Source organism: Nyctibius grandis, chromosome 2, assembly GCF_013368605.1.
Source record: "Nyctibius grandis isolate bNycGra1 chromosome 2, bNycGra1.pri, whole genome shotgun sequence".
Lineage (NCBI taxonomy): Eukaryota > Metazoa > Chordata > Aves > Nyctibiiformes > Nyctibiidae > Nyctibius > Nyctibius grandis.
The window spans coordinates 96,794,895-96,822,667 of NC_090659.1; the positions used below are offsets into that span (position 1 = coordinate 96,794,895).

Consider the following 27,773-nt stretch of genomic DNA (forward strand, 5'->3'; position numbering starts at 1 on the left):
TTTCTGGAAGTAAATAATTCTTAAAGCCAGATCCTGGATAAAAATCCTTGTGGACCAAATGCACCCCTGGTTAAACATACAATAGCCCCTGAGATAAATGTTCATGGTTGAAGATGGGTGGTTCCCACAGATGTTACACTGTGTTCAGCCCCAGTCCCAGGAAGGGTGGTTGAGCAGACCCTGTTCAGCTGTGGCATATTGTTGAGGTTCTTTTACAGATCTCTCCTTTCCACAAGCATTGTATAACTCCTTTAGGTTTCTCTAAAACACATGTTTCAACTGTGTGGGTTTTGACAGAAAAAGTACCCAAAACACACATCCTTTTCTGTGCCTGGGGCCACCCTCATGCTTGTATAGAGGGGAGCCCCCCAGTTTTGACCATATTAACAGAAGTACATAAAAGCAAAAGCAGAAGGAGCACTTTACACTACATTCATCAACACATGAAAAAACAATCTACCAGGACCAGTTATGGGCTTGTTCCATTACATGTCACAAAACAATTGTCTCTGTGCATGCTGATGCTTTTAAAGCTGACACTGCTGTTGACTTAAAAGCTGTTTGCATTACGTCTGTCCATTAAGTATAGATTTCCATATGTACAGCACCAAGGTGAACAAATCAAATGTACACTCACACCACAACCAGAGAACTGCTGTAGTGAACACATCTGCCTGAAATTCTCACGTCCCTGCCCCTGTCTTAGTATCGTGTTTTATATTTAAAATACCAACATAACATCATCAGTTTTTCGATGAACTTGATCACGATGGTTTGACAACCATATTTGTGTTGATGTTCTACTGACAAATTACTGTTATACAAAAAGTGGAGGAGTCTCCCCAGATTGGGGAATGCTGAGCCCTGGTTAAAGCACTGATCTGATACTCAGTAGCTCAGTTCCTTGTTCTGCCAAAGACTTGCAAAGTGGCCTTGGCTCAGTTTGGATGTATTGGATATATATGGATATATTCAGACTATCTCTTTTAGCACCAAAGTTAGATATAGATGCTTCCCAATCCACATTCAGAAGAGACCTGGGGGCAATATTCAGGCTGCCTTTTATACATGCTGGTATTACTATCGTAGCTACTTACTGGCTGGTCTAACAGTGGCCTGAACAGCTCTCTAGTGAGCATCTAAGTTACTGTCATAGAATCATAGAATCATTTTGGTTGGAAAGGACCTTTAAGATCATCAAGTCAAAGTCCATGCACCTTTCAAGGTGGTCTGAATACAGCCCTTTATCTCTTTGTCTCAGCTCCTTCATCTGTAATGCAGGGACAGTAACATACCTCAGCAAGGCTATGGAGATGTTCGGATCCCAGCAAAGAGGACAACATGGCTACTTTTATAGGCAAAGATGTACTAGACTGAAACAACATAAGGGGACCTGATTTTAGAGGAGTTTGCCATCTGCAAGAGCTTACTCCAGATAGAATATCCAAGAGTTAAAAAAGGGATGTAGAAGTTAGCAAGAGTGCACCCTGGCATCTGTAGCAGCAATTTTACATTGACTGTGCTGTATTCCAGCTTAGCTATTTCCAGATGGCACTGTATTTTACAATTTCCTCTTGCAGTTGACTGCTGTCATACATATATATAGTACAACAAAGATGTACACAAGGGTGAATTATTGCCTGTTCTTTGTTGTACACTTTTTCCCAAACATCTGGGGCTTTATTTATGTGGTATTTAGTCTTCTTCAGAAGAGTATCTTTGCCTGGAAAAACAATACATGCAGCAGCTACAAAAGATAAGGAGAAAGAGAACAGTATGGCTAATAATGAGAACACCAACAGCAAAAATGTACAGGGTTTTGTCACAGTAATCCTGAGGCTGATGGAAAGGTGGGATGAAATTTGGCAGGTACACAGAAAAAACCCAGTAGTTCCCAAGAATGAACCAGAGAAAGAGGAAAAGGCTGAGAGTTAGATGGATGTAGTACTTGTGAGCATTCTGCCTCCAGGGATATTCGTCGTCGTCATCATCATCAATCACAACAGACTTGGAAAGCAGCTGCCTCATCCTGGTTGAGTCGTACAGCAGTAGAGTCACCTGGAGGCATTGGGGGAGAAAAGGGTTATAAGCAAATTGGCTGTGGAAAGTCTGAACACCTTCTGGCCGCTGCTAGCCTTTGGGCCAAATTAAAATTGGGTGGGGGAAAATCATGCAAGAGAAAGATGAGGAGCCTCAAATGAGGCAGATCTTACTGGAAAATAATGCATTTTTTCCCTACAGTTTATTCACCAGTGAGATTTAGGCTAGACATTGGAAAAAAACTTGTCAATGGTAAGGATGGAAAGGCATGAGAACAGACTGTATAGGGAGATGGCAGCAGCTCCCACACTGGAGACTTTTAAGAACAGATTAGAGTAACTGCTAAATGACTTAAGTAGAGTAGTTCCTGCCTTGTAGTGGGTGGATTTGTCTCTCCTAACTCTATTTTCCATGGCTATATAGGCGAATCAGCTTAAATAAAATTATGAAGGATCTAGACTTTGACCTAAACCCCAAATAAATTGCTTCAGATGCTTGGAATGATTCTGTTACGTTTTCTTCAATTATGCGTAATTTTCTCAGATTGCTCCATTCCTGCCTTCAGTCAGAACCAGCAGAGAAATAGGTGGAATACCGTAATACCACGAGGTTAGGAAGGTCTAGTCTACAGGGAAATGCAGTAGAACTCATCAGCAATGCTTAGAAGATTTCTAGTTTAGTCTTGGCAATACAAAGTATGTAGGTAGGTTGACTGCAGTGTAGAGAAGCTTTCAAATATCTGTCTTCTAAATGACTTTCTTAATTTTGGTAGGTTTATAGAAGAAGTATATACAGAGCCCAACAAGGATTTGGGCCAAACATCGTGAAACCTGTGTTATCTTGCTACACCTGAAACACTTGGCTCAGTCCTCAAGGCACTAGCTACTGTAATTGCAGCTCCCCTTTTTAGGTACTCAGGTTCCTGTGCAAGCCTCCCTGCAGTGAGCTGTGTCTTTGGGAAAGGGACTCTAAGAAACCAACTGAGCAGTAAGCTGCCTTGGCCAACCAGGAATTAAAATCAGAGGGACAGGTAAAAGATGTGGAATTATAAGTGGCTATGGGGAGCGACGTACTGTCCAAGCAGGGGTTCTCAGCCATATTCTCTTTCCCGGAGTTATATTCTGTGCTCATTTTTCTGCTTGAAATGAGAGAGAGAGAAGAGCACTCCTCATTTTACACTCTCCCTTCTTCATTAATCAGTGATTAATGGTGAAAACACTGGCTAAGGATAACCCATTTGGGTATATGTTCTGCCTGGTTCAGATTTTAGTCCATGTGCCCCATTTTCTAGAGGCAAGGCTTAGCAAGAGGATCCAGGATATCCTGGAAGAGGATTCTATTGCTCTTCCCTGTAAAACAGGAAGAGCATGTATAAATGTTATGTATAAACATAATCAATATGTATAAATGATATGTATAAACATAATCAATATGTATAAACATGATCAATTATGTATAAATGATCAAATATTTGTTCTCAAAACCAGCTGTTTTTCTAGCCCAGACGTTGGTACCAGTTTGTGAGAAACAGAGACTGAAGTCCCAGCATCAACATAAGCAAAAAAATGGTGTTTCCACTGGATGTGTCACATCCAGCTGAGCACTCAAACTGGTAGGCCTGTTCAAACCAGCAAAGCATCTTCTTCTCAAGTGACCATTTATTTTAGGCAGGCTCATGACACACAGGAGGGATAAACCTACCTGACCAGTGTGTCTGAGGTTTCTGCATGGGGACCTGAAGCTCTGTGCAGCTCATTAGCTTTGAGGTGAGCTCAGCACATGGGCAGCTGCCTGTACTCAAGATTCACCAAGCTCAGCAATGGGAATGGGGTTAAATGGCAGATGAGCATTGGTTTTGAGGAAGTCAGAGACACCTCCCAGATGGATTTATGGACCTCAATTGCATCTAAGCAGTTCATGAAAAGTGCATTTAATTCTTATGGATATTGTCTTGCCAAGCTGTGATTGAAGCAAATTCTGGCAGTTGCTCACGTTAATAACTGCTGAATATACATTTATGGCACAGCATGACATGAATTCAGCAGGCCTCTCCAGATGCTGTAGAATGGTTCGGTTGCCTTGGTGAACAACTGTAGGTTACAATTGCCTTTTAAAATACTAGAGGTGGTAAAGAAACAGACGAGGAGCCTACAGATAGGTACAGATCTGGGCCAGAATGACTTGCCATTAAATGATGTCCATCACAGGACAGCGTTCATTCAGACTTCTTCCTATACCTATTCTCTGACCTTTTAACTCTCAGAGGTCAGGTGAAGTAGGTGCAGTCTGATGAACATAACAGAGAGCAGAGTTGAGACAGGTGGAATTCAGCTACAGATCAAGCACTATGAGATGACACATGAGTTAGGCCAATCAAATTCTAACCAAATGTATTACCAGACTGCAAAATAGGCAGTCCTGCTGTCAACTGAAGCCAAATTCAAGCCAGTATTTGAAGTCAGCAGGAATATTAACTGACCCGCTTACCGTCTTGTTTAGGGTGAGAAAAACTGACTTTAAACCAGAAATAGCTAAGAAACAGTCAACATTTTTGCTGGATGTTTTAATTCATTAGCACGAAAATTTCCTTTCAATTCTGCTCTAATCTTTTCTAAACTATTATTAAATGAACCTTTGATTATACAGATGAGTCCCCTGGTGTGATCGAATGACTAAGCATTAGCCAGTAGAACTCATAGCATAGCAAATTCCTTATAACAAGATTAAGCACTTTCTTTTTTCCTCCATTTACTTATCTACTGACCAAAGGTCCTTGAGGGGATGATTCATATCCCAGTGATGTACTGTGGTTTGTTTGCCACCGTGAAAGAGTGCAGGGGATGCAGAGACCTGCAGAGGAATATTCTTTTTCCCTTTTTTTGATCCTGGCAAATAAAAAGGGCTAAAAACATTATCAGAGAGGAACGTAGCTGGCTCCTGTCTGCAGTGGCTGCTGGCTGCAATATGCAATGCTGTCAAGTGGGAGACTAGCAGGTTCCCTTTCAAGGGACAGGCTGCCTGTACTGAAACATTAGGCCACAACCCGTCAGGTCTATCCTGTCTGCTCTGCTGGTGCTGTGCTCCTGGGAAGGCAGGCTGGGTGCCAGGTTGCTGCTGCCCCCGTTAGCTATGCCGGGCAGCCAGTGCTGCCAGTACAGATGTTCCCACCAGCGGCAGCACTTGCTGTTCTCAGCCGTTCATGCCCCAGCGGTGCGGTTCCAAAGCTTTTCCTTTAACTCTGCCCCTTTTCCTTCATTTGGCAGGAACATCGTTGGGACTGCAAAAAACAGTTTTGCTTAATCCTACTGAGAAGCCTTAAAGTAGCTCTGCAGTCTGTTGTGACAAGCCTCTTCATGCCCTCTAGCAGCCTGTCAGACAGAGACTGTCAGAATGGGGCGATCCTTTACCCTAGAGTCAATGCAGAGTTATAGCTTTATAGTGACCAGGCTGTAACATGGATATAGGGGGGTGTCTCTTCTTGTCAAGCAGCCGGGCTCTGGCTCAGCAAAGATATAAGTGAGCAGAGTCCACTAGAAGACAGGTAGCTGTGGTTAGAAAATGCTGTGCCTAGATTAATAAGCCCTGCTGTGAGGCAAGGATATATTTATTCTGGAAGGAAGCTGTGCTGCTGCATAGTCATTGCTTCTGGCCAGGTCAGAGTGGGATTAAACTGAACTTGTGAAGGACTATGTACAAACACCTGTAGTTTTATAGTGTTCACAAAGCTAGGAGAGTAACTTCACTTTTTGTCCAGCCTGTCTGTCTGAAAATGAAGGAGAAAGGTATGGCAGGCTTGGAGGACTGCTTGTGGAAATAGGAACCCATTTACCACAGGCATCCATGTTATGTAGTCATTTCCCTCAGTAGGGATGGTAGCACAGATGCTGTGATGTAGGAAAAAGTCACAACACAGTGTGTGGGACAATGCTGAATGCTGAACTCATTAGCGTCTCACTTGACTGACAGGTGCTTTAGGTGCTGGAACAAGCACCGTTCAATCCAGATAGCTCTCTTCAGTCCTGCATGCACATAGCTGTCTGGAGCCATCATTATGTCTTAACTAGCAAGTCAAAGTCTAGTCACACAAAATATTTTTCACACATAGAAGGCACATTACCTTTAAGCTGCCAATCACACCACCCACCAACAGATATAATGGAATTAGTGGCTGAACTGGGCAATCTTCCAAAAACTTCATTCCTGAACAGCAAAAATTAACAACATTTGTTATCTCAAATAGTGATCAAATAGTGCAACAAGCTGTACAGTGAAAACTAAAGATGCTGTAAGTGAAATGCAGTGCTTAGACCCAAGACTTGTGTCCAGCGTCCAGCGTCTGTTGAGATGGGGGCCAAATTAAATGGGGTTTGCATCTCCCACTCCAGGAGTGAGGGCCATGAACAAGCAAAAGGCAGGAGAAGGAAGGGAGAGCAAAGGTAACAACAGCGTTACTGTTGTTTCTGCCGTTACTGACTGAGCCACGTACACAGGTCATTAGCTTCAGCCACTGCATCTTTGTTAAATGAACGATTGACTGAACTGGACAGGAAATTTTCATCAGCAGTACAAAATTCATTGAAAAGGAAAACCATTTGTGAAAAGAAGGAATTCTGATAAGCTTCTCTCAGGCCTTTCCTGCTCATTGGCACCTGCGTGTGGCATGTTCCCGAGTCAGATGCCTCGAGGCTTGGGAGCCAGCGCCCGTGGGAGCTCCTGGAACCATTTTATCTTCCCAAGCAGCTGACAGGGAACCACAGAAGCTGAAGTTTCCAGGCTGTTTGGGTTGCTGGAGGATAAAAGCATTGGTTGTTATGGAGCCAGGGATCCTGGCAACCCTCAAATCTACTGCTAGAAAGAGAAAGCTGGGTAAGTTTTAGGGAAAGGATTGTATGGCAGTATAAGGATGTTGCTGGCAGTAGACACTGAAGCTTGTGATACAGGTCTGTGGCAGTGAGACTCATCCGTCCAAATATAGATGTCTGCAATGCAGGCATCCATATCTGAACTGGCTTCCTAGACTCTCTTTATAGTCAATAGGGAGAAATAGACACTTGTAAAATTCAATTCATCTCATGCTAAGATAGGCATTTAAAATAGGTCAGATGAGTTGGGCCCTGAAAGTACCTTTTTCTCTCCATTGCTATACAAGGAATCTAGACAGCCAGCTGTAGGTATCTAAAGTTAGCTGAGATGAATCCCCTGCCCAAGTCTCCTACCCAGTGGCATCTTTAGTCAATTTTAAACTGTTCATTATCCTATAATTTTATTGTTATTGATCCCATGTTTCAGGGCTTCTACTGATCAGTTGCAGAGGACAGAAAGGATTTTCTGTTTTCTTCTTGTTGTATAAGTTGTTTTCAAGGAGAAATTTTGACTTTTCTCTGAATAATTTGGGTTATCTAGATGCAGGGTACTGAAAATAATGTGCTGGTCTTGGTGCTAAATATCTCTCAGGTGGAATGTCTTGCCTCCATGTTCAGAACTACACTGAACAGGAAGGATCAGGAAAGAAGCACCCCTGAACCTCTCCTGCACTCTGCATAGCATAATACAGGTGTTCTGGATTGTGGATGCTTGCTATTGATCTTATATTAGTCATAGAACACAGGGCAGTGTTTTGTGACCTGCTGTGTCTAAGGGCTATGGAGTCCAGTGGACTCTTCTACACTAAGTGTTTATTACCAGCCTTCTCATAATTTAAAAGGGCTGGACATAGATGGATTTGGACTCTCTCCCTTTTTGTCCCCTATTGCAAGGCTGTAGTTTTTTGTGCATTTTGCCACTATGTAACACTGAGACCTGCTCAGAGTCTCAACTTTACAGGGGTGGGCAGCAGGGAAATCATCAAGAATTATATCATTTTCAGAAAGCAGCTGACAGGGTTTCCAGAGTCCTTGGCCCTGTAATAGCCTGCCACAAAAGCAGCTGGCCAGGGATCTCAGGGAATATATTTCGGTTTAGGAACCTAGGCAATTGCTGTTTCCAGTGTATTACTGAGATTTTGATTTGAGGCCAAAAAAAAATAATCAGAAAAAATGCCAATTCTTTTTCATGGAGCTATGATTCTATTTCCCTGATAAATCTATTATGGAGTCCTGTCATATGTGTAACATGACAGCAGTCAGCCTTGGGAAGGATTTGAATGACAGGCAGTGGTACTCTGTGGTTTTGGGGAGAATATTGTAGGCAGATAGATATGATAGTAGAAGAGGGGGTGAAAGGGGGTAATACAGTAGTAATTTAAAAAATACAGCACTATGGGTGAATAGGAAATATGGAACTACTGTTGACAGATGGGCCCTGATATTTGTTACAGTGAAATCTAGGCACACACATCATGTGCCAGTCAATTCGCACACAGCATTCGCCTGATCTATGTGGGAACACCAAAACTAGTAGGAGAGCATCAGTGCTAGCTCTTCTTTCCCATGAGCACCAGATATGTTTTCCTTTGACTGTTAATGATGGGATATATGGACCATGAGAGATCAAAGCTCTGCTTCTAGTCCAATGCTGCCTGCAAGCCAGAGCTATCTGTGGTTTAGGGTGAAGAGCAATTGAACCTGATCACTACACAGACCAGCGCGTGAGTCCAAATGAATAAACCAGCAACCTTTGCAAGATCAGACACAGCAAGGACATCCAACAGCTTGCATAGTGTCCAAAGGAGAAAAAGAGACAGGAGGCTTGGGGAAGCAGAGGTACTTGCACATTTTATCTCTTGGCTACCACAGAACAACACTGCACTGGGGTCCAGGACACAAAGTCCAGCCAAGTGGACAGAGCACTGGTGAGCGATCAGGATATGAGCTTCTCCAAGGACACAGGTTTGGGCAGTGTTGTGGCATGGCCCACAACAGATCACTGCTAACTGAGTGTCCTTGTGACTCATGATTATCCATGAGATGAGGGGTCAGGATGAATGAAAGCCAATACAGCACTGGCCTCATTTTAGCTTCTTTGCTCTTCTCAGGCAGCTGGAAATGGCTGAAGTGCATCCCATAGTAAAGGAGGGCTGCTGTATTGCAAGGGTAATCTGGCGTCTGGTGCCCGCTCCCTACCTTCTCTTCTAATGGGAGGCAGAGGACACAACATGCCAGGCCATTTTCAGTTGTTCCTAGTGGATGACTGCAGCTGCCGTCACTTAGCACAGACCTCAGCTGGACCCTGGACAGTGGGCTTTACACTAGGATCTAGGTGCTGCAGAGAATTTATCTCAAAGTAATCGCTTCTGGGCGCCATTTTATCAGAAAGCATATCAGCAAATCAGAGGAAACCCACAGAAACAGTGAGTGGCTGAAGGACTGAAATGCAAGGAAAGATTATGTTAAGAACAACTGTTAAAGAACAAGACTGGCTGCCACGTAAAGGAGTATGAGAATAGACTTCAGACAACTATTAGGAGCACTTGAGAGTTGACGAATTGTTTGGTGTAGATATGAGCACGAGGAGTAGTACTGGGTTAAATTTGAACAGGGGAAAATTTAGGCTGCCTGTTGAGAAAACGATGTCATCAGCTTTCAAATGTGATTTAGCTACGCCTGGGGAACACTGTGTATAAAGGTATTCTGGACAACGTACAAGAATGTGTTATTGGGAGCAATCCTTCACTGTCCCAGAAACTAAAAAAAGTCCTCAAAAAAAAAGTCTATGAGGTCTTTCCATAGCTCTCTTTATTTTTGGAGTGTTTCGTGAAAAAAAGTATCATTGCTAGCAGTAAAAGTTAAAAAGCTGCTAAACAGTCTGTGGCTTAAGTGATGTCACAAGTCTGGAGCTTGGAAAATTTGCTGAGTCTTTTTCATGTATCTTGACTTATACAGTGATTGACGGTACCACCAAATTTTAAAAGTGTATAATGTTAGTGTGTAATTATTACTGGGGCTACCAGTTATTAATCTCTGAGTTTTAACAAGTGTTATTATAATTTATTGGTTAACATTTGAAAATATTTCACAGTTTTCCTCTGCGGAAAGCAAGAGCCAAAATGACTGGAGGCACATCAGCAAGTTACTCTCCAAGATCGTGGTAGCAGAATGTTATGAGAAAATCAGAGGCTTTTGCTTGGATAATAAATATCTGCATTTTCCTTGACATTTCATTTTCCTAAAAATGCCTTTGCAGATATGTAGCTGCAGGAAACCAATATCCTCTGACAACACTATATTACGGTGACATTATCGCTTAATTTCGGTAAGTTGTGGAAAAAAAAAAAAAGGGCTCTATATCTGATGCAGGAGATGATACCCAGAGCTCCAGGCTAATATCTTACCATGCACTTTCCCCTTCTCACTGATCTTAAAGATATTGTGAAATATTCCTAGGAAATTATATTTATAAGTGGTCACATTCCAGTCCTGGATTCATTTCCAGAAGGCTGGCTGTCGATATGCATGCAAGTTGTAGCACACTTTGAATTATACCTTCCCACCCCTATTCCACAGCTCGGGCATATTCAGCCTGGGGAAAAGCTAAAGCTAAAATCCTCTTATGGGATAAATAACAATTTTAAGTCATGGATCAGCATAAGAGCCTAAGTGTTGAGATGTAACAGTTCAGTCCATCTCCCTACTGCCTCATGGCTCTTTAATCCCACATTAGAACTCCCTAATTCCTAATTAGGGTGTCCTAATCAGAATCCTACCACAGTCATCACTGGTACTTGGAAGGCCCACATAAAGGAAACAGCACCAACCTTTAGCTCAACAAGGGTTTTGTGGGTTTGGCCAACTATAGATTTCAACAGGTTAGGTGTCCTGGCTCCCTTAAAAGTCATCTCATCATAATGCAGACACCTAAAGGAGGGCACGGGACTTTCACTGTCAGAAACGCCCATTTCTCTTAACTGGCTCCCAGGGCAACACACAGGACTTAGCTTGGTTACAGATGCGTACAGTCCCCCATCTCAGTGGGATGCATCTTGCCCACAGCATCTGCATGTAGAGTTCATTAGCACCATCTTTCATGAATAATGAGGCAGAAGGTGAACAACTTCTCAAGGACACCCATCTGGAATGATTGCAAGGGCTCTTGAGGACAAGACTTAAAATTAAAAGTGATCTGGATATACTGGAAAAAGACATTCAAAATCTACAAGATGACAGCTGATAAAGCTGAACACTGCGTATAGGAGAGAAAACTTCAATGTAAATAAAAAATGAGAAATGTCTGATAGGGAGCAGCACTGCCAAAAACCATCTGGGCTTACAATGCACCATAAAGTAAATTGGAGCCAATGAGTTGGTGCAGAGAGAGCAACTTTCATTCTGAGGTGTGTTTACAGGAATCCTGCATGTTAAACAGAGGAGCTAATTATTCTGCACTGCTCATTCCTCAGGTCTCAGCTGGAGTCCTGTGTTCTCTTTTTTTTTTTGAGGGGGAAAAAAAATGGTTTCATTGGCCAGAGGCCAAAGGAGGGAGGAAAAAATGAAAAAAAAAGCGCTACAGAAACAGTGACCTGTGAGGTCAGGATGAAAGAAGTAGGCTTTTTGAGATCTCAGGAAAAAAAGAAGATGAAATGGGGTTATAGTAGCAACCTTCAAACAGTTCAAAGGTTCTGTTGAGTAGGACGGTGACCAATCTATCTTTATGACCATGGTGTGTAGGACAGGCTGTAATCTGTTTAATTTGCCACAGGGAAGACTTAGGTTGGATATGGGGAAAAATATTTTGTCTGTGAGAGCAATAAAATGCTGAAATAGGCTCCTTGGGAAGCCGTGGAATTTCCTTGAGCGAGGGCGAGTCAGACATCTGTCAAGGATGCCGTGAGCATGCAAGCCTGTCTGAAAGCGGAGGTGGACTGGTGTCTCTACCGATGTTTCTCAAGTGGGGGTCACAACCCTTGTGGAGGATGTGAAAGGCCCAAAGGGAGAAATGAAGCGTTAGAAAATCCTCAGTTTTTTAAAACAAAAAAAATCTATGTTAATGGTAAGGAAAAGATGATGCTTAAGGAAGAAAAGAAGAGCTTTATGCAGTTTAAAAATGTATAAAATTCTGCAGCTCAAAGGATTTTCCTTTCCTTTCTTAAATATTTGATCTTGAAATGCTACTCTCAAATCCAGCCTTTGGGGTTTATACAGAGATAGATCAGCTAAAAAGCAGGTCTCACTTTCAAAAAGGTGGAGAAATAGCAGCCTAGATGATCTCTTCTTCCCTTCCATCCCTACGCTTCTAAGATTTTTGCAGTGCAGTTAATACAGAGGGATCCTGATTCATGAACTCTTCTCGTGTCAGATTCTGAGCTTCCTCCCACAGACAGAGCCAAAACACCCACAGCCTTTTGGCAGGTCCTGGTAGCCTAAGCAGCAATTGAGCTGAAGTACATACACCAGTAAAAAAGTGAGTTAAAATTGGTCTGAGGCTCAGAACATGCCAGCAGCTTCATGGTAAAAAAAAATAATGGGAAGTGCACCCAAAATAAGCAACGCACAACCAGAAAATTCAGAGTTATGGTTAAATTTAAAGAAACCCAAACCTTGTGAGGCACAAAAATGTATTGGTAAGGCCTCCAAGTACCCTGACTCCTGCCCTGTATTGAGGTGAGGCACGCTGGAGGGGTATTTAAGACAAACAGGGTCAGAATTCAAGCACTGCTTCCTCCCCACCATGCAGTGTGGGCTGGGATTCTGTCTAAAGCTAAAATACCAACACACGTGTTTAACAGTTGGAAACTGTAAGGTTTCCAGCTCCTTTCTCCCACAAGATGCATTAACCTGCCACACAGTACTGGGAAGTTTGTGTTTTTAAATTGCTTTAGTAGCCAGCTTACCTGTAAAAGTCATGGACAGTGGTAAGGCAAGGAAAGCGAGGAGCCCAAATATAAAGCATGCTGTGAATGAGAAAAGAAAGACAGCGTTATTGGCGGTGGTTGAAGTTGAGAGACCTGCAGTTCCATCCAATGCTTTACAGATGCTCTTTATCCATAAAGCTGTGTAGCAAGAAATGTAGTGCACTTGGTGGGGTGGGAATATTGTGTTTATGGTGCAGCGTTTGAGATGATGGGACCAGCAAGTGGTTTATCACTCTCCCAGAGCTCAAGCCTCCGTTTTTTAACTCATACTTTGTTGTTAGTCCTTGTATCAGTGGAAAAGCAATGAGACACAAAATGCTTTTGTTGTTACTACTTCTAGCTGTCTTATTGCAAGGGCAAGGACTTGGCCACTGCTGCCATAGCCTGCATCAGTTTCAGAGGCACTGCCAGGTGACTGCGCAGTAGCAAGGAACTTTGCATCAGCTAATCCATGGCAACTGGTGAGCCATATCTGTTTGCTAAGGAAAAAGCAGCTTTAATGCCATTCCACTCAGTTTTCACTGATAGCTAAACAAACTGTCTTTACTGCAGATGTGAACAGTTTCTGGCTGCTCTAACTCCCTGACCCAGCTCAGATCATGAACAAAAAGGCAGCAGCCCTGCTGCAAGGAGTGGGACTTGTCACTGATCAGCTTAATCTGTGTGGAAGGATGCTCTTGGGGATGCACATAGACTGTTCCCACAGTGAGTGGATTTGAGGTGCTTAGTTACTCCCCAGAGAGCTGCTAGTGTATCTGAGCCCTGGTATTTTCCCAGTACAGCCTGATGCTGCAGAGGATGAATGCTTACCTTTGCAGAAAGTGAGAAACAACAGAGTCAAGAGCGGTGTGAGCAGCCTGTCTTACAAGAGCTGTCACCTCTGTGCCTAGTCATGAACACTTGGCAATATTAAAGTGAAAAGCTGCCCTGCAAAATGAGAGTAAAACGTAATGAGAACATTCTGTGGCGAGCATCCCTGCAGAGCACTTCTGCAAATGGCTCAGTCTGCAAGTAGATGCCTAAGGAGGCAAAAGGGTGGTAAGTGGAGGTGGGCATAGATTGCAGAGGGGCTGAGAAGGGCATGGATAAGAAAAGTAGTAGGATGTCTCCTTGGAGGCTTCTGAAAAAAATCTTGGAGCAAGCATTCAGGGCTGGTTTGGGACCAGCCCTTCCCCAGGCAAACTATGTCATGTGGTTCCCCATGCCAGAGAACTGCAACCTCTGCAAGAAGAACGACGTCCTCCTCGCCACGCAGGAGCGGGGACACTGCCAGTACCCTGCGTACAGTGCCACTGGGAAACTCTGCAGCACTGCCAAAACATCACCCTCAGGGTGCCTTAGAGAAAAAGGAAAACATCATTGCCTCCATTTTATGGAAGGAGAAACTGAGACAGAGGACATAGGAGCAGCATCAAAATTCAGGGCAGATCCACCAGGCTTTCTGACTCACAGACCCTTTTCATGGGAATATACCACCCCCCACACACTGCTCGTGTTTTCTCCAAGAGAGCGAGGATCTTGCACTTCAGCGCTTGAGAGACATCTTTCTTTCTCAGAAGTAGCATGTTTGTTATCTCTATGAATTGGTAGAGACTGAAGATATTTTGAGCTGAAGAAAGCACTTCTGTTCCTTTGTGCCACCCCCTCCTCCGCTCCTCATCGACTGGTCTCTCACACACACATTTTTGCTCAGGCTCTCCTGTCTCTTGAATGCTGCACAGTACAGAAATTCTTCCTCTGCTTGAATAGTGTCTTACACTTGACTAAGCTCTTTCAAACGCTGACAGCCTCTCATTAGAACAACTCAGCCTCGAGCCTCCCTTTTCACCACATGTCACATTTTCATGCTAGGTACTCTTGCTGTTGCATTTTCTAGACTATTATTTTCATATTCGGAAGCGATGGTATTGTAGCTGAGTTGGGCTTCCAACACACCCATGAACATCACCTGAAAATAGTGCCCACAGCCTGGGCAACTCATGTATCTGGTGTCCAAATGAGCACAGTTCAGCTGTGCAGGAGTTGCATCAACTGCCTGGTGTTGCCAGAAGTCCTGTCATCGTCGCGCAGCTCTCCAAGCACCGTCACCCCTCTGCCTCCGGTTTCACAGCCGCCTCCTGTTTCTGCCCTTGCTGCACGGGCAAGTACTCAGGAGCCCGGTATGAGGAGGCATCATGTCATTTCTTAATCGTGCAGCATGTGGTCTGTCTGACCCCCGGGGAGGGACGCTGTGGTAAGCTCTGTAAAAAACTCGAGGGGGCCCATGTATATGTGGGGCTGCGCATCTGGCACACAGGTGTCCATGTTTGCTTGTGTCTACCATCTACCCGACAGCTTGATTTTGGAGGGGAGAAATGGGAGGTAGGGACCATTTGGAGCTCAAGAGAAAAAGATAATGGTTCATTAATTCCCCTCCCAAAGCAGTTGCTGGGAATATATTTACTCATTATCTCCCCATTCAGCTACAGCCTCTTAGGTCTCGAATTGGAGGGGCAGATGCATAGTCTGGGAAGGCTTCCAGATCCATGGTTAACAAAGTGAGACTCTCAACAATTGACTACACAACTGGCAGGGCTCCGCAGCCACTCTCAATGCTGCTAGCAGCACTAAAGACTGTTTTCCGTGAAACGTGTGGGGTTTTCACAGAAATGCTGCTCGCTGGGGACACACACACTCTCTGCCTGGATTTGTCTGGATTGTGCTGCCCCGCTCTGGTCCGAAGATACATTGCTCAAGAAAATGGTATTTGCTGCAGGGTTGCACAGCTCTGCGGAGAGGACACTGCTATCTCTGCAGTTTCACATGTGCGGCTTGTGATATTTTCAAGTCAGTGATACCGCCTCACAGGCTGGTCAGAGAATCCCCTGGACCCAGCCCTACATAAAGTAGTAAAAAAGGACTGGTAGTCTCTAAAAACACAGTGGGGGGAGGGAAATGTTTCCAGGCATGGCTCAGAAGGACCTCTGCTCTGTGAAGCTGGTGTCAAGGCATCAGGCAGGAGAGCCTCCTGCTCTGTACCCTCCGGGGCAGGCGTAGTGGGGCAGCTATTCTGCGTTTGGTACTGGTGAAGTCCTGCTTTGGGAGGCATTAGTGAGCAAATCCTAACATGCTGGGAAAGGGGTGAATGGAAGAGCTCATGTCTGGTATCACAACAGAGGAAGAGGGAAGGAAGTGGATGTATATCTTGCATGTTCCTTGAAATCTGTGGGCATGAAAAACAGATTGGCGGGTGTGGATGTGTCTCCTGCCCAACAGGATGGTTAGCTGATATAAAACTGCTAACTAGCTGAGTTACTCCTGCCAGGGTCTCAACAGCACAAAAGTAAATGAACTTGAAATCACCATTAACATTATGGCTGTATGCCATGGTCTCTCTTTCTTCTATCTGATGCCTGAGCTGCTACATCTTCCATAGCAATGCTCCTGCACTGCAACTCTCCTATCTGCCCCATTATCCCAGCATCAGAGCAACCAGGTAATAATTGGTTCACCTTCATAGCAGCTGAGGTCTTTCCTTATATTTTGCAGGTCCTTCAGCGTTAGGGAATGGTAGGTTACTTCTGCATCCAAGTCTTCCTCCTGTGATGGTTCCGCTTTAGAAGGACCTTTCTTCTTTGATGGGTCTGCTTTAAGAAGAAGACCAAGGTGGCCCTCATCTGCGTCAGGCCCTGACTCTGACTGGGAAGGACCCTCACCTGTGTCAGGTGATGGCTCTGCCTGAGAAGGCTCTGCATCATCATCCGTCACTTCATGAGCTGATTTCTTTTGTTATTTCTTCCTGATTACAGGGGCGATTGATACCGGCATGGATTGGACCTCTGGTCCTGAAGTAGCCGTAGAGCACTTGCATCTGCACTGAGACCAGTGGATGCAGCGGCTGTTGTGGGGGGTGCGGTGGTTGTCATGGGAGTGCTGAGGCTCGCTGAGGGGGACGAGGGCCTAGCCCTCGTCCTTGCCGGGGTTTGAGTAGGTACAGTGGCCGTTGTGGAGATGCCTAAAGAACACCTACACCTACACCGATATTTAATTATATCACAGAATCACAGAATCACAGAATGTTAGGGATTGGAAGAGACCTCGAAAGATCATCTAGTCCAATCCCCCTGCCGGAGCAGGATTGCCTAGACCATATCACACAGGAACGCGTCCAGGTGGGTTTTGAATGTCTCCAGAGAAGGAGACTCCACAACTTCTCTGGGCAGCCTGTTCCAGTGTTCAGTCACCCTCACCGTAAAGAAGTTTTTCCTCATATTTATGTGGAACCTCCTGTGTTCCAGCTTGCACCCATTGCCCCTTGTCCTGTCAAGGGATGTCACTGAGAAGAGCCTGGCTCCATCCTCATGACACTTGCCCTTTACATATTTATAAACATTAATGAGGTCACCCCTCAGTCTCCTCTTCTCTAAGCTAAAGAGACCCAGCTCCCTCAGCCTCTCCTCATAAGGGAGATGTTCCACTCCCTTAATCATCTTCGTGGCTGTGCGCTGGACTCTCTCTAGCAGTTCCCTGTCCTTCTTGAACTGAGGGGCCCAGAACTGGACACAATATTCCAGATGCGGCCTCAGCAGGGCAGAGTAGAGGGGGAGGAGAACCTCTCTTGACCTGCTAACCACACCCCACCTGAAACACATTCATAAAAATCAAAAATAGGAACATGCTATTTAGATAGCCCCAATCATTTTCAAAAGCTACCGGAATCATCTTGACAGAAAAGGGAAGAGTGCTATTTCCCAAAGTAAAATTCAAAGTGTAATTATTAACAGAATCAGCTAAAAGACACCCAGAGTAAGCAGATGAAGTCGCTGCTACTGATTCACGGTTAAAGCTGCGGATCATTGTGTCGTAGAGATAAGAGGCTGGAATAGTTAATGGCCCAGTTTATCATGGCATAAATCGGTATCAAAACCCATAGCAAAACGATGCATTTCAACCAGCGCCCACTGCTAAACCGCACATAAACATTAATAAGAAGCAAGCAGTAACACAGTACATATGGCAGGTAAGACAGCATTGCAATACTCAACTGTGAAAGAAACTCTATAAAGATACGAGGTAGCGCTCTGTTAAAAAACTACATGATGTGAGCTGTCTGTTTTAATTTCCAACCCCTCAAAAATCTCAAAGAAATAAACCTGATACTCTCTTGGCTACGCTCTCCGGGTCTCCTCCCGCCGGAGCTGGGATTTGACTTATCAGAGCAACCTGTCAGATCTTCTCTTGAGCCCCGTGTTGGGCACCAATAAATCTGTCACAGTTTAAAGCTGGGCCGGCTATTAAACCTGTGGCAGACGCTCTCTGTTAACCCTCCCCCCGCCGGCAGATGGGGAAGGAAACGAGAAAAGGGAGAGAGACTTACAGGTTGCAAAGTTAAAACAGTTTTAATGAACTATAATAATGAAAAAGAGTATAATAATAATAATGGAAATAATTAAATATATACAAATATATGCAAAACCAAGATCGAGCTCCCCCAATGTCGGCCAAGTCACCACCAGCACTGCAGGGCAGGCTCCGGGAAGGCCCAGGCTGGGCCTAGCGACGGACGGGAACTGGATTCAGGGATGCTCGGATCGGGATCGGGGGCAGCAGGAAAACGGACAGAGTCCTCTTCGGATGCTGGCCATAGCAGAAGGGGGAAGGGACCCTCGAGATCCCCCCGCTTTATACCGAGAATGACGTGTATGGGATGGAATACCCTCGTTGGTCAATCTTGGGTCACCTGCCCTGTCTGCTCCTCCCTGCAGGTGCGACCCCCCTTCGGCTCTTCACTCGTAAGCAGTGAGGAATTCAGCAGTGACCTTGGTTTCTCTAAGACTAAGTACAGCAAGAGCCTTTCTGCATAACATCCCTACCGGTGCCTCAGTGATAACTATAAACTTCGAGCGTTATCTGTTCTGGAAGCAGACACTGTCTGCAAAAGATGCAGTTAGTTTCAGAGAGTGCAGTTACTTAGAAGAGACTTAGCTGAAAGTAAAAAACACTGAAAGGAAAATTGGTCTGTTTTAGGCCAAACCAGGACAAGGCAGTATTGCACATGACACCAGTTCACCTATGAGCTCCTCAGACTTTGTTTTGCTGCCATGATTTTTCCCAAGCACTTGGAAGTTTCAAATCAGCTCAGGCCATCCCTATTTACTTTGAAGATAGAGAAAAGTTTCTTTCTTTTCAGGTAAGAACAGTCCTCATGGGATTTTCAGAAGTGATTTATGAGTATAAATCTCAACCTACTCACTCTTCTTAGGTAGTATGCTAATGTGGCTGTAGTGCAAACTACTCAGTAGAGTGTGTGACAAGCTCTCTGATAATAAATACAGTAATAAATGAAGTGTTGTGTACATTAGCCGTCATTCCCAAATGCTGTTTGTTCTATAGCCTGGCAGGTTTTTGCCATGAGTCTATGTCCTGGTAAAAAAGAAAATATTTTTTTAAATGAGATGCTACCCGCTTCCAAACAAATTCTGCAGCTGCCCATGGATTTATCTGCACAGACAAGCTGAGGAGCAAAATCCTGACTGTAAACTCACCATACTCCCTTCGGATGCCCCATGGGAATGCTGATCTGAAGGGACCTGACTCTCAGCAGCCTGGATGTAAGCAAATTTGGGTCAGTTGGCCCAGCCCCAGGACAGATCATGCCCTGAGGCAGATGCAGATTGTAGTGCACTAGCTTAGCAAGCAGTGTCACGGTGTGCTGTACAGCAGCACGGACACCGGCGGTGTAACAGGCTGGAGGGCAGACGGGTAGTGGATATTTTCATCCATGTTTTATTCTTTCACAGTATCTTCAGGCATGCCCTGCAGTATTGACAGGGACTTGGAGAAAAGAAAGAATGCAGTGTGTGTGGGTGCTGCGGTGGCAGAGCAAGTCTCAATGGATGTCTCAGGGAGCCAGCCCCAAAAATGTCATATGTTTTCCAGACCAGGGACTGTCCATGGCTTTGGTAGCTGTGGATATTGTGCATCTTTCTGGGCTTTTGAGTGACAGGAAAATGTCACTACAGGAAAATGTCACTACATCAGATGGGATATGCAGAAAAGACTTGAATGAACTAACTTTGAAGGAAAAGAAATAAATCTGTTCAGCTTGGATAGCCAATGGCCAAATGGGAGAAAATAACAACAAGGTTTGAGCACTCAAAAAAGGACCTGAGAGTGATCCAAAGAGCTGTGAAGGTAGACACATGAGGTGAACTTGAGCAGAAACAAAGATTGCTCTGTCCATGAGGCTAGGTGCCGTAGCAAGGAGGTATATTGATGGCATAGTCTCTTGGGATGAATGGCAGGAATTAATTCATTAATTAATTAATGATTTAATCCCTTGACCAAAATAGATACTCAACAGCTAGAAGGCTCAGTGTAAGGAACAGCCATTCGCATGGAGGTCTCCAGTCCCAGGGCAAAGCCACTGTAGGAGGCAGGGAAAGTGTGATAAAACTGACTTGCAGGCCAAATCCAAGCTCAGGGCCACCAGCTGTTTGCTGCCTGCCATCACTAGTTGCTTAGACAAGGTTGTGTTACTGTGAAATAGCACTTGGTACCCAAACAAGCTATGCCAGCATCACAACACCTAAAATTTAAGTTCCAGGTTCTATCACTGACACCAGCAATGCTGCTCCCATCAGAAATGGTGTAGAACAAGGAGGTGCCAGTAATCTGGGAACTTCAAGATACGGGAAGATGTAGATGTAGATGGAGATGCAGATGTAGGTGTTGATGTAGATGTAGGTACTTTGGGGGTTAGGCAATATTGCAGAGTGGTTTGTCTGAACATTATGCCATGCCTCTAGCTACTGGACTACAATTATGCCATGGTCTAGGTTCTGGATTTGTCCCCTTATGATTAATTTTCAGATGTTCTTCTTAGACAAGATTTAGGCATTACATAAACAGACACCAGTTTGCTTTGCAATAGTAGCCTTTTTTTTTTTTTTTCTGTTAATTAAAGTCTGCCCTGATATTCTGAACTTAAATTGCTGTACCAAGAATGAAAAGAATTTAAATGATACTGCACAGGTAGGTTGACTCTTCAGAGTCATTTAAATATCAGGAGACCATAGGTACAAATGTGGGGATGTGTTGAAACACTCTTTGAAAAATATACACAGGATGATGAGAAAAAGTAAAATTAAGTGTCACTGCACTTCAGGAGGGTTTGCATTTTAATGAACAGAAAATCAATTTTGGATGTGCTAGCTGATCCATAGCTAAAGCTGAGCTGATTTTGAACTTAAATGTAATGAAAACCTAAAGATAATGGGTTTCCTGGAATGATAACTCTGAGTTGCCTTACTCATGGGTAACTTTGTGGGTGAGGATACCCGAGAGGCTGCTCCTGGTGTGAGAGAGCGTAGATGAGATCAGAACTAATCCCAGTCTTTCAAAAAAAATGTCAGAAAGTTCATTTATTTTCTTTGTCATCATTAAAGTCCCAGTGGCAATGTAATACCAACAGGGAACAGTGACATTTTGCTTGTAACCGGTAGAAACAAAAATCAGAGAAAATAACATTTTTGCGGGTTTTTTTTGGGATATTCACCAACGGGCCCAGATCCCCCCTGCATGTCCTTTCTGTGGGGTGCGAGGGAGCCCACGCCAGCCCAGTCCCGCTCCCAGGGGCTCTTCGGAGTGTAATGAGAGTGCCACGTGCTCTGCACCCTCGCCAGCCCTCCTTTCCCCTGGGGCAATGATGAGCACAAACAATTGGGCCAGAAAATGTCCTCTCCTTCCCTGCCTGTGCCAGGTTCCTCCGGGTGGGCCTGGTTTGAACCCAGGCCAGGGCTGTCTGTCCTCCTGCCTTGGTGTTCTCTGAAGGGTTGTAGCACAGAGTTAAGGGGCTTAATCATTAATAAAAATCCATTCTGAACTTTGAGAGCCTTTCAAGTGAAGCCAAAAGCAGGAATATAAAAGACTCCAAGGTAACAGCCCTAGACTGGTAAACACAGCAATTAGTGTGGGTGAAGTATCAGTTATGGTAAGTGGTCAAGCGGTTTTCTTCTTCTCACATTTAAGTGGAATTAGAAGTTGCTACTGCCTAGAAGTGAAAGCAAAAGGCACTTGCAACTCAGAGTGAAAAGGAGATGCAGTCAGCAGAAGTAAGCTGCTTTAAAACCCTTGGATTTTAACCTTCTGCCAACGACACTGCTTCCCTGGTCTTAAAAAAACCCACCCCTGAAGCTTATTTCTCCTGTGCCTCTCCACGCAGCTTGCACGGCCCCCAGCCCAGGTCAGCTTTCTGCTGCATCGCTCCTCGGAGAGCAAGAACCAGCTGTTCACCCAGCACAGGAGCTGTCGTCTTGTTAGATCCCTCTGTGTCCTCCACCCTGGGTGGGATGGACCAGTTGCTGGGTGAGCCTGGGCTGTTGTGTGAAAGACCTCCATTCAGATAACTGATGCTTCTTACCCACAACATGTGGCCACTTATGAGGTCTACCTGTGCCTGCAGTGGCTGTTGTGCCAGGGGCCAGGCAAGTGGAGGGAAGAAGACCCTGCTCCACATGTCTTTGGGTGAAAGGAGGGCTATTCCTGACCATACTCTGTCCCTGACCTCATGTCCCTGTGTCAGCACACAGGCTGGCAGTAGTTTTGCCTTGCAGGAATTGCACCTGGGGGAGTTTGTTCCCAGGCTGGCTGCGCTGCTCTTTGCCTGGTGGTTTTCCCTGCAGATACTTCTGCTGGACTACGTGTAGGGTAACACTTGGAACAAGAGACAAACAATTTATACTGCTTAGGTTGTCTGCTGCAGACCATATTTAGGTACTTGGTGGTGTTTGTATTTATTTGAAATTTTATACCGGTCTGCTATAATCCAAATGCCGTGGCAGGCAGGTGCTGTTGGGATAGTTACTATGGGCAGAGTTACTATTGTGTGCTCCATCAGCATCCAAAATTGCCTAGGAAAGGAAATACCTCAAAAAGGAGGGAAGAAAAGGAAACTTCAGTGGAAGAATCAGGTGGGACTTGGTATCATTTTAATTCCTTTATATACCTGGCTTAGAGACAGGGCTGCTTAAATACAGAACATTATTACTACCAGAACTGCCTTACCATTGCTGGCAATTTTAGATATGCACCGGTGGCAGGCTTTCTCCAGGCCGGCAGTCATTGTGAAGAGCCTTTTGGGGTGTCTGTGAGGATACAGAAATGAATATGGTTATGAAAAGTGTCTTTAACTTACTAAATATCTTGACTCAGAGTCACTCTCACACTTTGGCAGGCTTTCGCTACCCTCAAAAAACTCAAAGCATCCACAAATCCAGACAGCAGCCATCGGTGTGGCATACCCAGAGTCAGGTATGCCTTCTAGCAGCTTTGGGCTTGCCCACTGGCGATGCTCAAGCTTTGGGGTCACAGGAAGACTGGGGGAGAAGTATTAATGCTATCTTCTTGAAAACTATAAAAGGTTCTGTCTTGACTTTGATTGGGGTTGGGGTAGGACAAAGTGTATTTAACTGTTATGAGAAAACCCAGTGAAAAAGGTAAGCTTCACTACACAAACCTCTGCAAAAATTATTTAGTGAGCAAAAATGAAATGAAGAAAATGAGAGAAGATGAAAATAGTTTTAAGATTGAGGAGGCTTCTGAAAAGGAATATAGAATAAAAACTGCAAACCACAGGGAGCCCAGAACAAGATGCCTTTGATAAAAAAGTAGCTGGATTAGAAAGTAGCTCTTTGTAAAGAAGAATTTTTACGAGGTGGGGTGAGGGAAGAGGAAGCAGCTAGGCATCCACGGCCTGGGTGTCAGACAGCACCAGACGGTTAAGTGGCATCCAGCGTCAATGGGAATGTGGAAATCTGACACACAGTCACACACGCTCCAAGCCTCAGCCTCTGCTCAGGGTCACCACAGGTCTACCACCAACACCAACAGCATTATAGATGAAGGTCTGTGTGGAGGAGGCCGGGCTGGGAGAAGCCACTTTTCTGCATGTACCTCAAATCAGCCTTTTTAAATTTCCTAATGATTAAAGAGCAATATTTTAAGCTTAGCCTCATCCTGTTCTAAACTGACATGAAATCCACCCTGGTGGGATTTCTCATCATGCAATGCTGAGCTCAACCTGGCCCAGAGCCTACTAGGGACCACAGGGCCCCAGACGTGTGTTGAAGATAAAGACAGACTTGTACCACCCAGACAATATGTGGCCATACCCACCTCTGTAGACTATCCAAGCCCTACCAGACGTGGCTGAGCAGAGCTGGCTGTCTTCTGGGAGCCTGCTTTCTCCTGCAAGCCCAGAGACCCATGAGCTGCAGCAGCACAGGACCCTGTGCTGCCATGGGGAATGAGATGGGGTTTGCTCCTTGCACGTTGGCATTGCAGTTTCTATTTCCTGGCAGTGACGGCAGTAATAGATGCAGGTCTGGCTTTACCTGTTGGTGAGCAGCCAAGCAAGTAGCAGGGACTGAGGCTTTAGAGGACATTCCACCGGGTCAGTAACCCATGCTGAGACACTTGTGTGTAGCAGCCAACCATCAACATATATATATCCAGATTTCTAGTGTGCATCATCACGTCAGGTGTCTCATGAATTTAAACTCTCCTTCTCCAGCCCTCGTCTTCATACTATGCCACAAGCCTCATCTGATGGGTGTAATTGCTGTAATGAGCCTTGCAAATCCCAGTGGACATCTCCATCAATACTGAATGGTGGACTGGAATGGAGTTTACATATGAGTGCCTGACCTTGGGGGAGTGCATACTCCTTGTCCCAGCCACCAAACCTTCTTCAGAAGAGCAAATACTATGCTTTGGGGCTGCAACATATTGACAAATATTTTAAGGAAGAAAATGAGCACTGTTGCATGCTCAGAGAAAACAGGAAAGAGGAAGGGAAAGTGGTAGCTTCCACAATGAAATGACACATTAATTTTAAACTTTAAAACTTTTAATGCAGATTTATTCCTAGAAAGTGCACAGTCATTCGTTTTGAACATGCCGTTGGCTGGTGACACATATGTTCAAAACTATGCAGAGATCAGTAATATTAGTCTTTATATAAATGTTCATGGCTAGAATTACTTTTATAGCAGTAATTCTTACAGAAACCATGTTAACAAAACCAATGCCATATTAAAAATTGGTTGAATACCAAATTAGCTTGAGCAGAATTGCGTGTGGCTGGGAATGCTGTATTTCCATAAGCAGAGGGTAAAACATGTTTTGTCTAAATTTACTGTTATTTTACACTAAAGGAAAAAAGACAAATTGAAGGAGAGCTCAGTATGTGGGAGCATGTCACCATCTAGTGATGGAGCCCAGAAGTGACTATGAATCAGAGCTCTGTGTGTGCAGTTTTAACAGGTGAGAAAAAGCAAATTCATGATGGCTGCATACAAAACGTGTTCACACAAGGACACAACACACATAACCACCAGGCGATGGTTTTAGTCCTTCCTCAAACATTGGCTTTGACTCCTACAGGACTGACAAATCCCTCAGAGAAGTCATTATGTTTGCTGGATAAATAGGTGTTGCCCCTTTCCCCCAGCCGTTCAGTGATTCTGCAGAAACTGCTGTGCGTGTTAAAGATGAATATTTTCCTGTGTGCCAATTCATGAGGGTGCTAAAGTGCAATTCAGCAGCCAGGCAGCTGGGGAACAGTTTTGTTCCCCAGCTGAAATGGGGAAACAATTGGTGAAACTCGCAGGAAACTGCAAGTGGTGCAGCATGAAGACTAGTAGCATGCAAAGGCAGGGCAGATGTCCTGCCACACAGTGCCCGCTCCTGGTTTGCTGGTGAGTTGGGAAAGTCACATGCAAAACAGAAAGCTCAGCCACAACTAGAAAAAAAAGTTGAAGACCAAAGCCAACTTCTGGACCTCCTCCTATTAGTCCTTCCCTGAGGTCATTTCCCTGAGGTGAAGGGACCTGTTCTTGTGTTACAAGGGTCAGCAAGGGGAGGGTGGGTATGGGGGGGTCAAGTTTCTGAGCCCCTTGCAGGAGGCTGGAGCCTCTCCTTTTCGGGGTGGCAGGTTGCAACCCAGCCACAGCAGAACCACAGCATCCCTGTGCCTCCCCCAGCCTGCCCAGCACTTCCCCATTCAGTTCCCTCTTTGCCGGTGGCCAGTGGCCAGGTTTGCCCCAGAGCGCTGGCTGCTGCCCACCTGGCACTCATGCTGTGTCCCCACATTGCTGCCTTCTGTTGTAACTCAGTTCCTTGTCCCTGACAAGCAGCAGTGATAAGTCTCTGTAGCACAGACCCCCCGACCTCCCCATCCCAGTTCCTTTGTTATTTCATCCAGTTTTAGCTTTGAACTACTTTTCTGGTCATTATTCTCACCCTAATGTTTGGGTAATGTGAGTCAAAAGAAGAGGCGCACTGACCAACTGGCGCATTCCTGACCCATGGCAAAGCCGAAAGGCAGCTTCATGCTGGCTCCACCATACATCAGCCCAAACAAGAGCCACCTCCACGCTTGTCCTACAGTGTTCAGTCTTCTCAAACTAAGCTCTGCCCTCTCCCAGCTTCAGGTGCCCCACTCTGCAATGATGAACATAGCAGGCAGAGCCGCTGGGGCTTCCTAAGACCCCGGTTCCCACTCAACGGCTCCCAGCTGCTGGGGGGTCCTGCTGGGACACAGTAGGTGCACATGGGCCAGCAAGCCCCTCCGGAGCAAGGTCTCTTCTCTAAAGACTGCTAGAGGGAACGGTTTCTTTTTATTTTTCTAAAATATTCAGAGCAAAGTCCTCTTCCAGAGCTGATTTCTTCCTAACAAACCACAAAGCCCCACACTGGCTGTTATCCCAGTACTTCGTCCACTTCCCAGCAAATCCCTCTTACCTGAGAGTGCTGTGGGTGCTGAATATATTCACTTGCGTGCGTGGAAGACCAGGCAGAGGTACCGCAAAATCCAGCCTTCAGTGAAAGCCGGCTGGGAGACTCCTCTCCGGTGGGACCCCAGAGCCGCGCTCAGCTCACCAGGACCCTGCCCGTGGGCAGTGAGGCGCAGTGGGGGCTCAGTTGCTTTTATTCCTTCTGGCCACCCGCTCGCACACCTCTCGGCGGCCGCACGGTGGGAGCTGTGGGATGCAGGAGCGCTTGCCGGCAGAGCCCATCCTCATTAGTTTCCCCACTCCCACGGTTGGCTGGAGCCACAGCCCACCCTGCGCCGTTTCAGGGTGTCAGCAGGGGGAAGCAAAGGACCCCACACATCTGTGACTGTACTGGAGATAAAAAAAGAAATTTCTTGTGCGAAGTCTTTTATCAGAAAAAAAAATAATTTTTTCAGCAATCAGTAGTGAGTGGTAAGTACTTGGTTCGTTCTTCATATAATTTCCCCCCCCTTCCTATCCATGCAGTTGATAGAGCTCTGTGCAAAGTGCCACATATATAACCTTAACCATTGGCTAGTTTATATGTCTTGTGTCACCCTGGCAGAGGTCTATTTGTTAGGTGGTTACTTGCTAGGTCACCTTCCCATCAGCAGGTGACAATCTGGTGCCTCAGGTCTAATTATAAGTGTGGCATCATTTTCTGGAAAGCCCTTGTTTCTGTATGAGAGAATGTGCGTTTGAGGAGAGCACCTCTGCGGGAGGAGTGACAGCATTAATAAAGATGGACACATATTTCAAATCTTTTCAGAAAGGCCCCACAAAGAAAAGGTTACCTGCTGCGTCAGTCGTCAGCAGGGAGCTGGTGAAGTGTCCACTCCAGCTCAGGAGGAACAGTTTTGCCTTCAGCTGTCAGGTTTGCACAGTTCATCACCAATATATTTCCCAGTGCTAAAGGTCTTACATTAAGAAAAGGGCATCCACTCTGGGGTGAGCCAAGGGAAGGAGAAGGATGGTGTTTGACGGCTAACTTTGCGTGCCACTGGGTCAGCAAAATAGACGTGCATGTGCACAAACACAAGCATGTGCTGGTTTTTATACTCTTCATGCTTTTCCCTGCTGCATGGCCATGGGCGCTGGAAAAAGTGCTGACCACATGGGTATGTGACTGCCTG

At 45.2% G+C, this 27,773-nt stretch overlaps 1 protein-coding gene across 1 annotated transcript; it reads right to left on the bottom strand.

Moving 5' to 3' along the window:
* Positions 1-1,695: 1,695 nt before the first annotated feature.
* On the bottom strand, positions 1,696-22,928 carry TMEM272 (transmembrane protein 272). The gene is made up of 4 exons (XM_068395568.1): positions 22,871-22,928; positions 12,806-12,865; positions 6,158-6,240; positions 1,696-2,058 (listed from the first exon to the last, which is right to left on the bottom strand). Exons 1-4 carry the CDS (start codon positions 22,926-22,928, stop codon positions 1,696-1,698), a joined length of 564 nt encoding a protein of 187 aa, XP_068251669.1.
* Between the last annotated feature and the right edge of the window lie 4,845 nt (positions 22,929-27,773).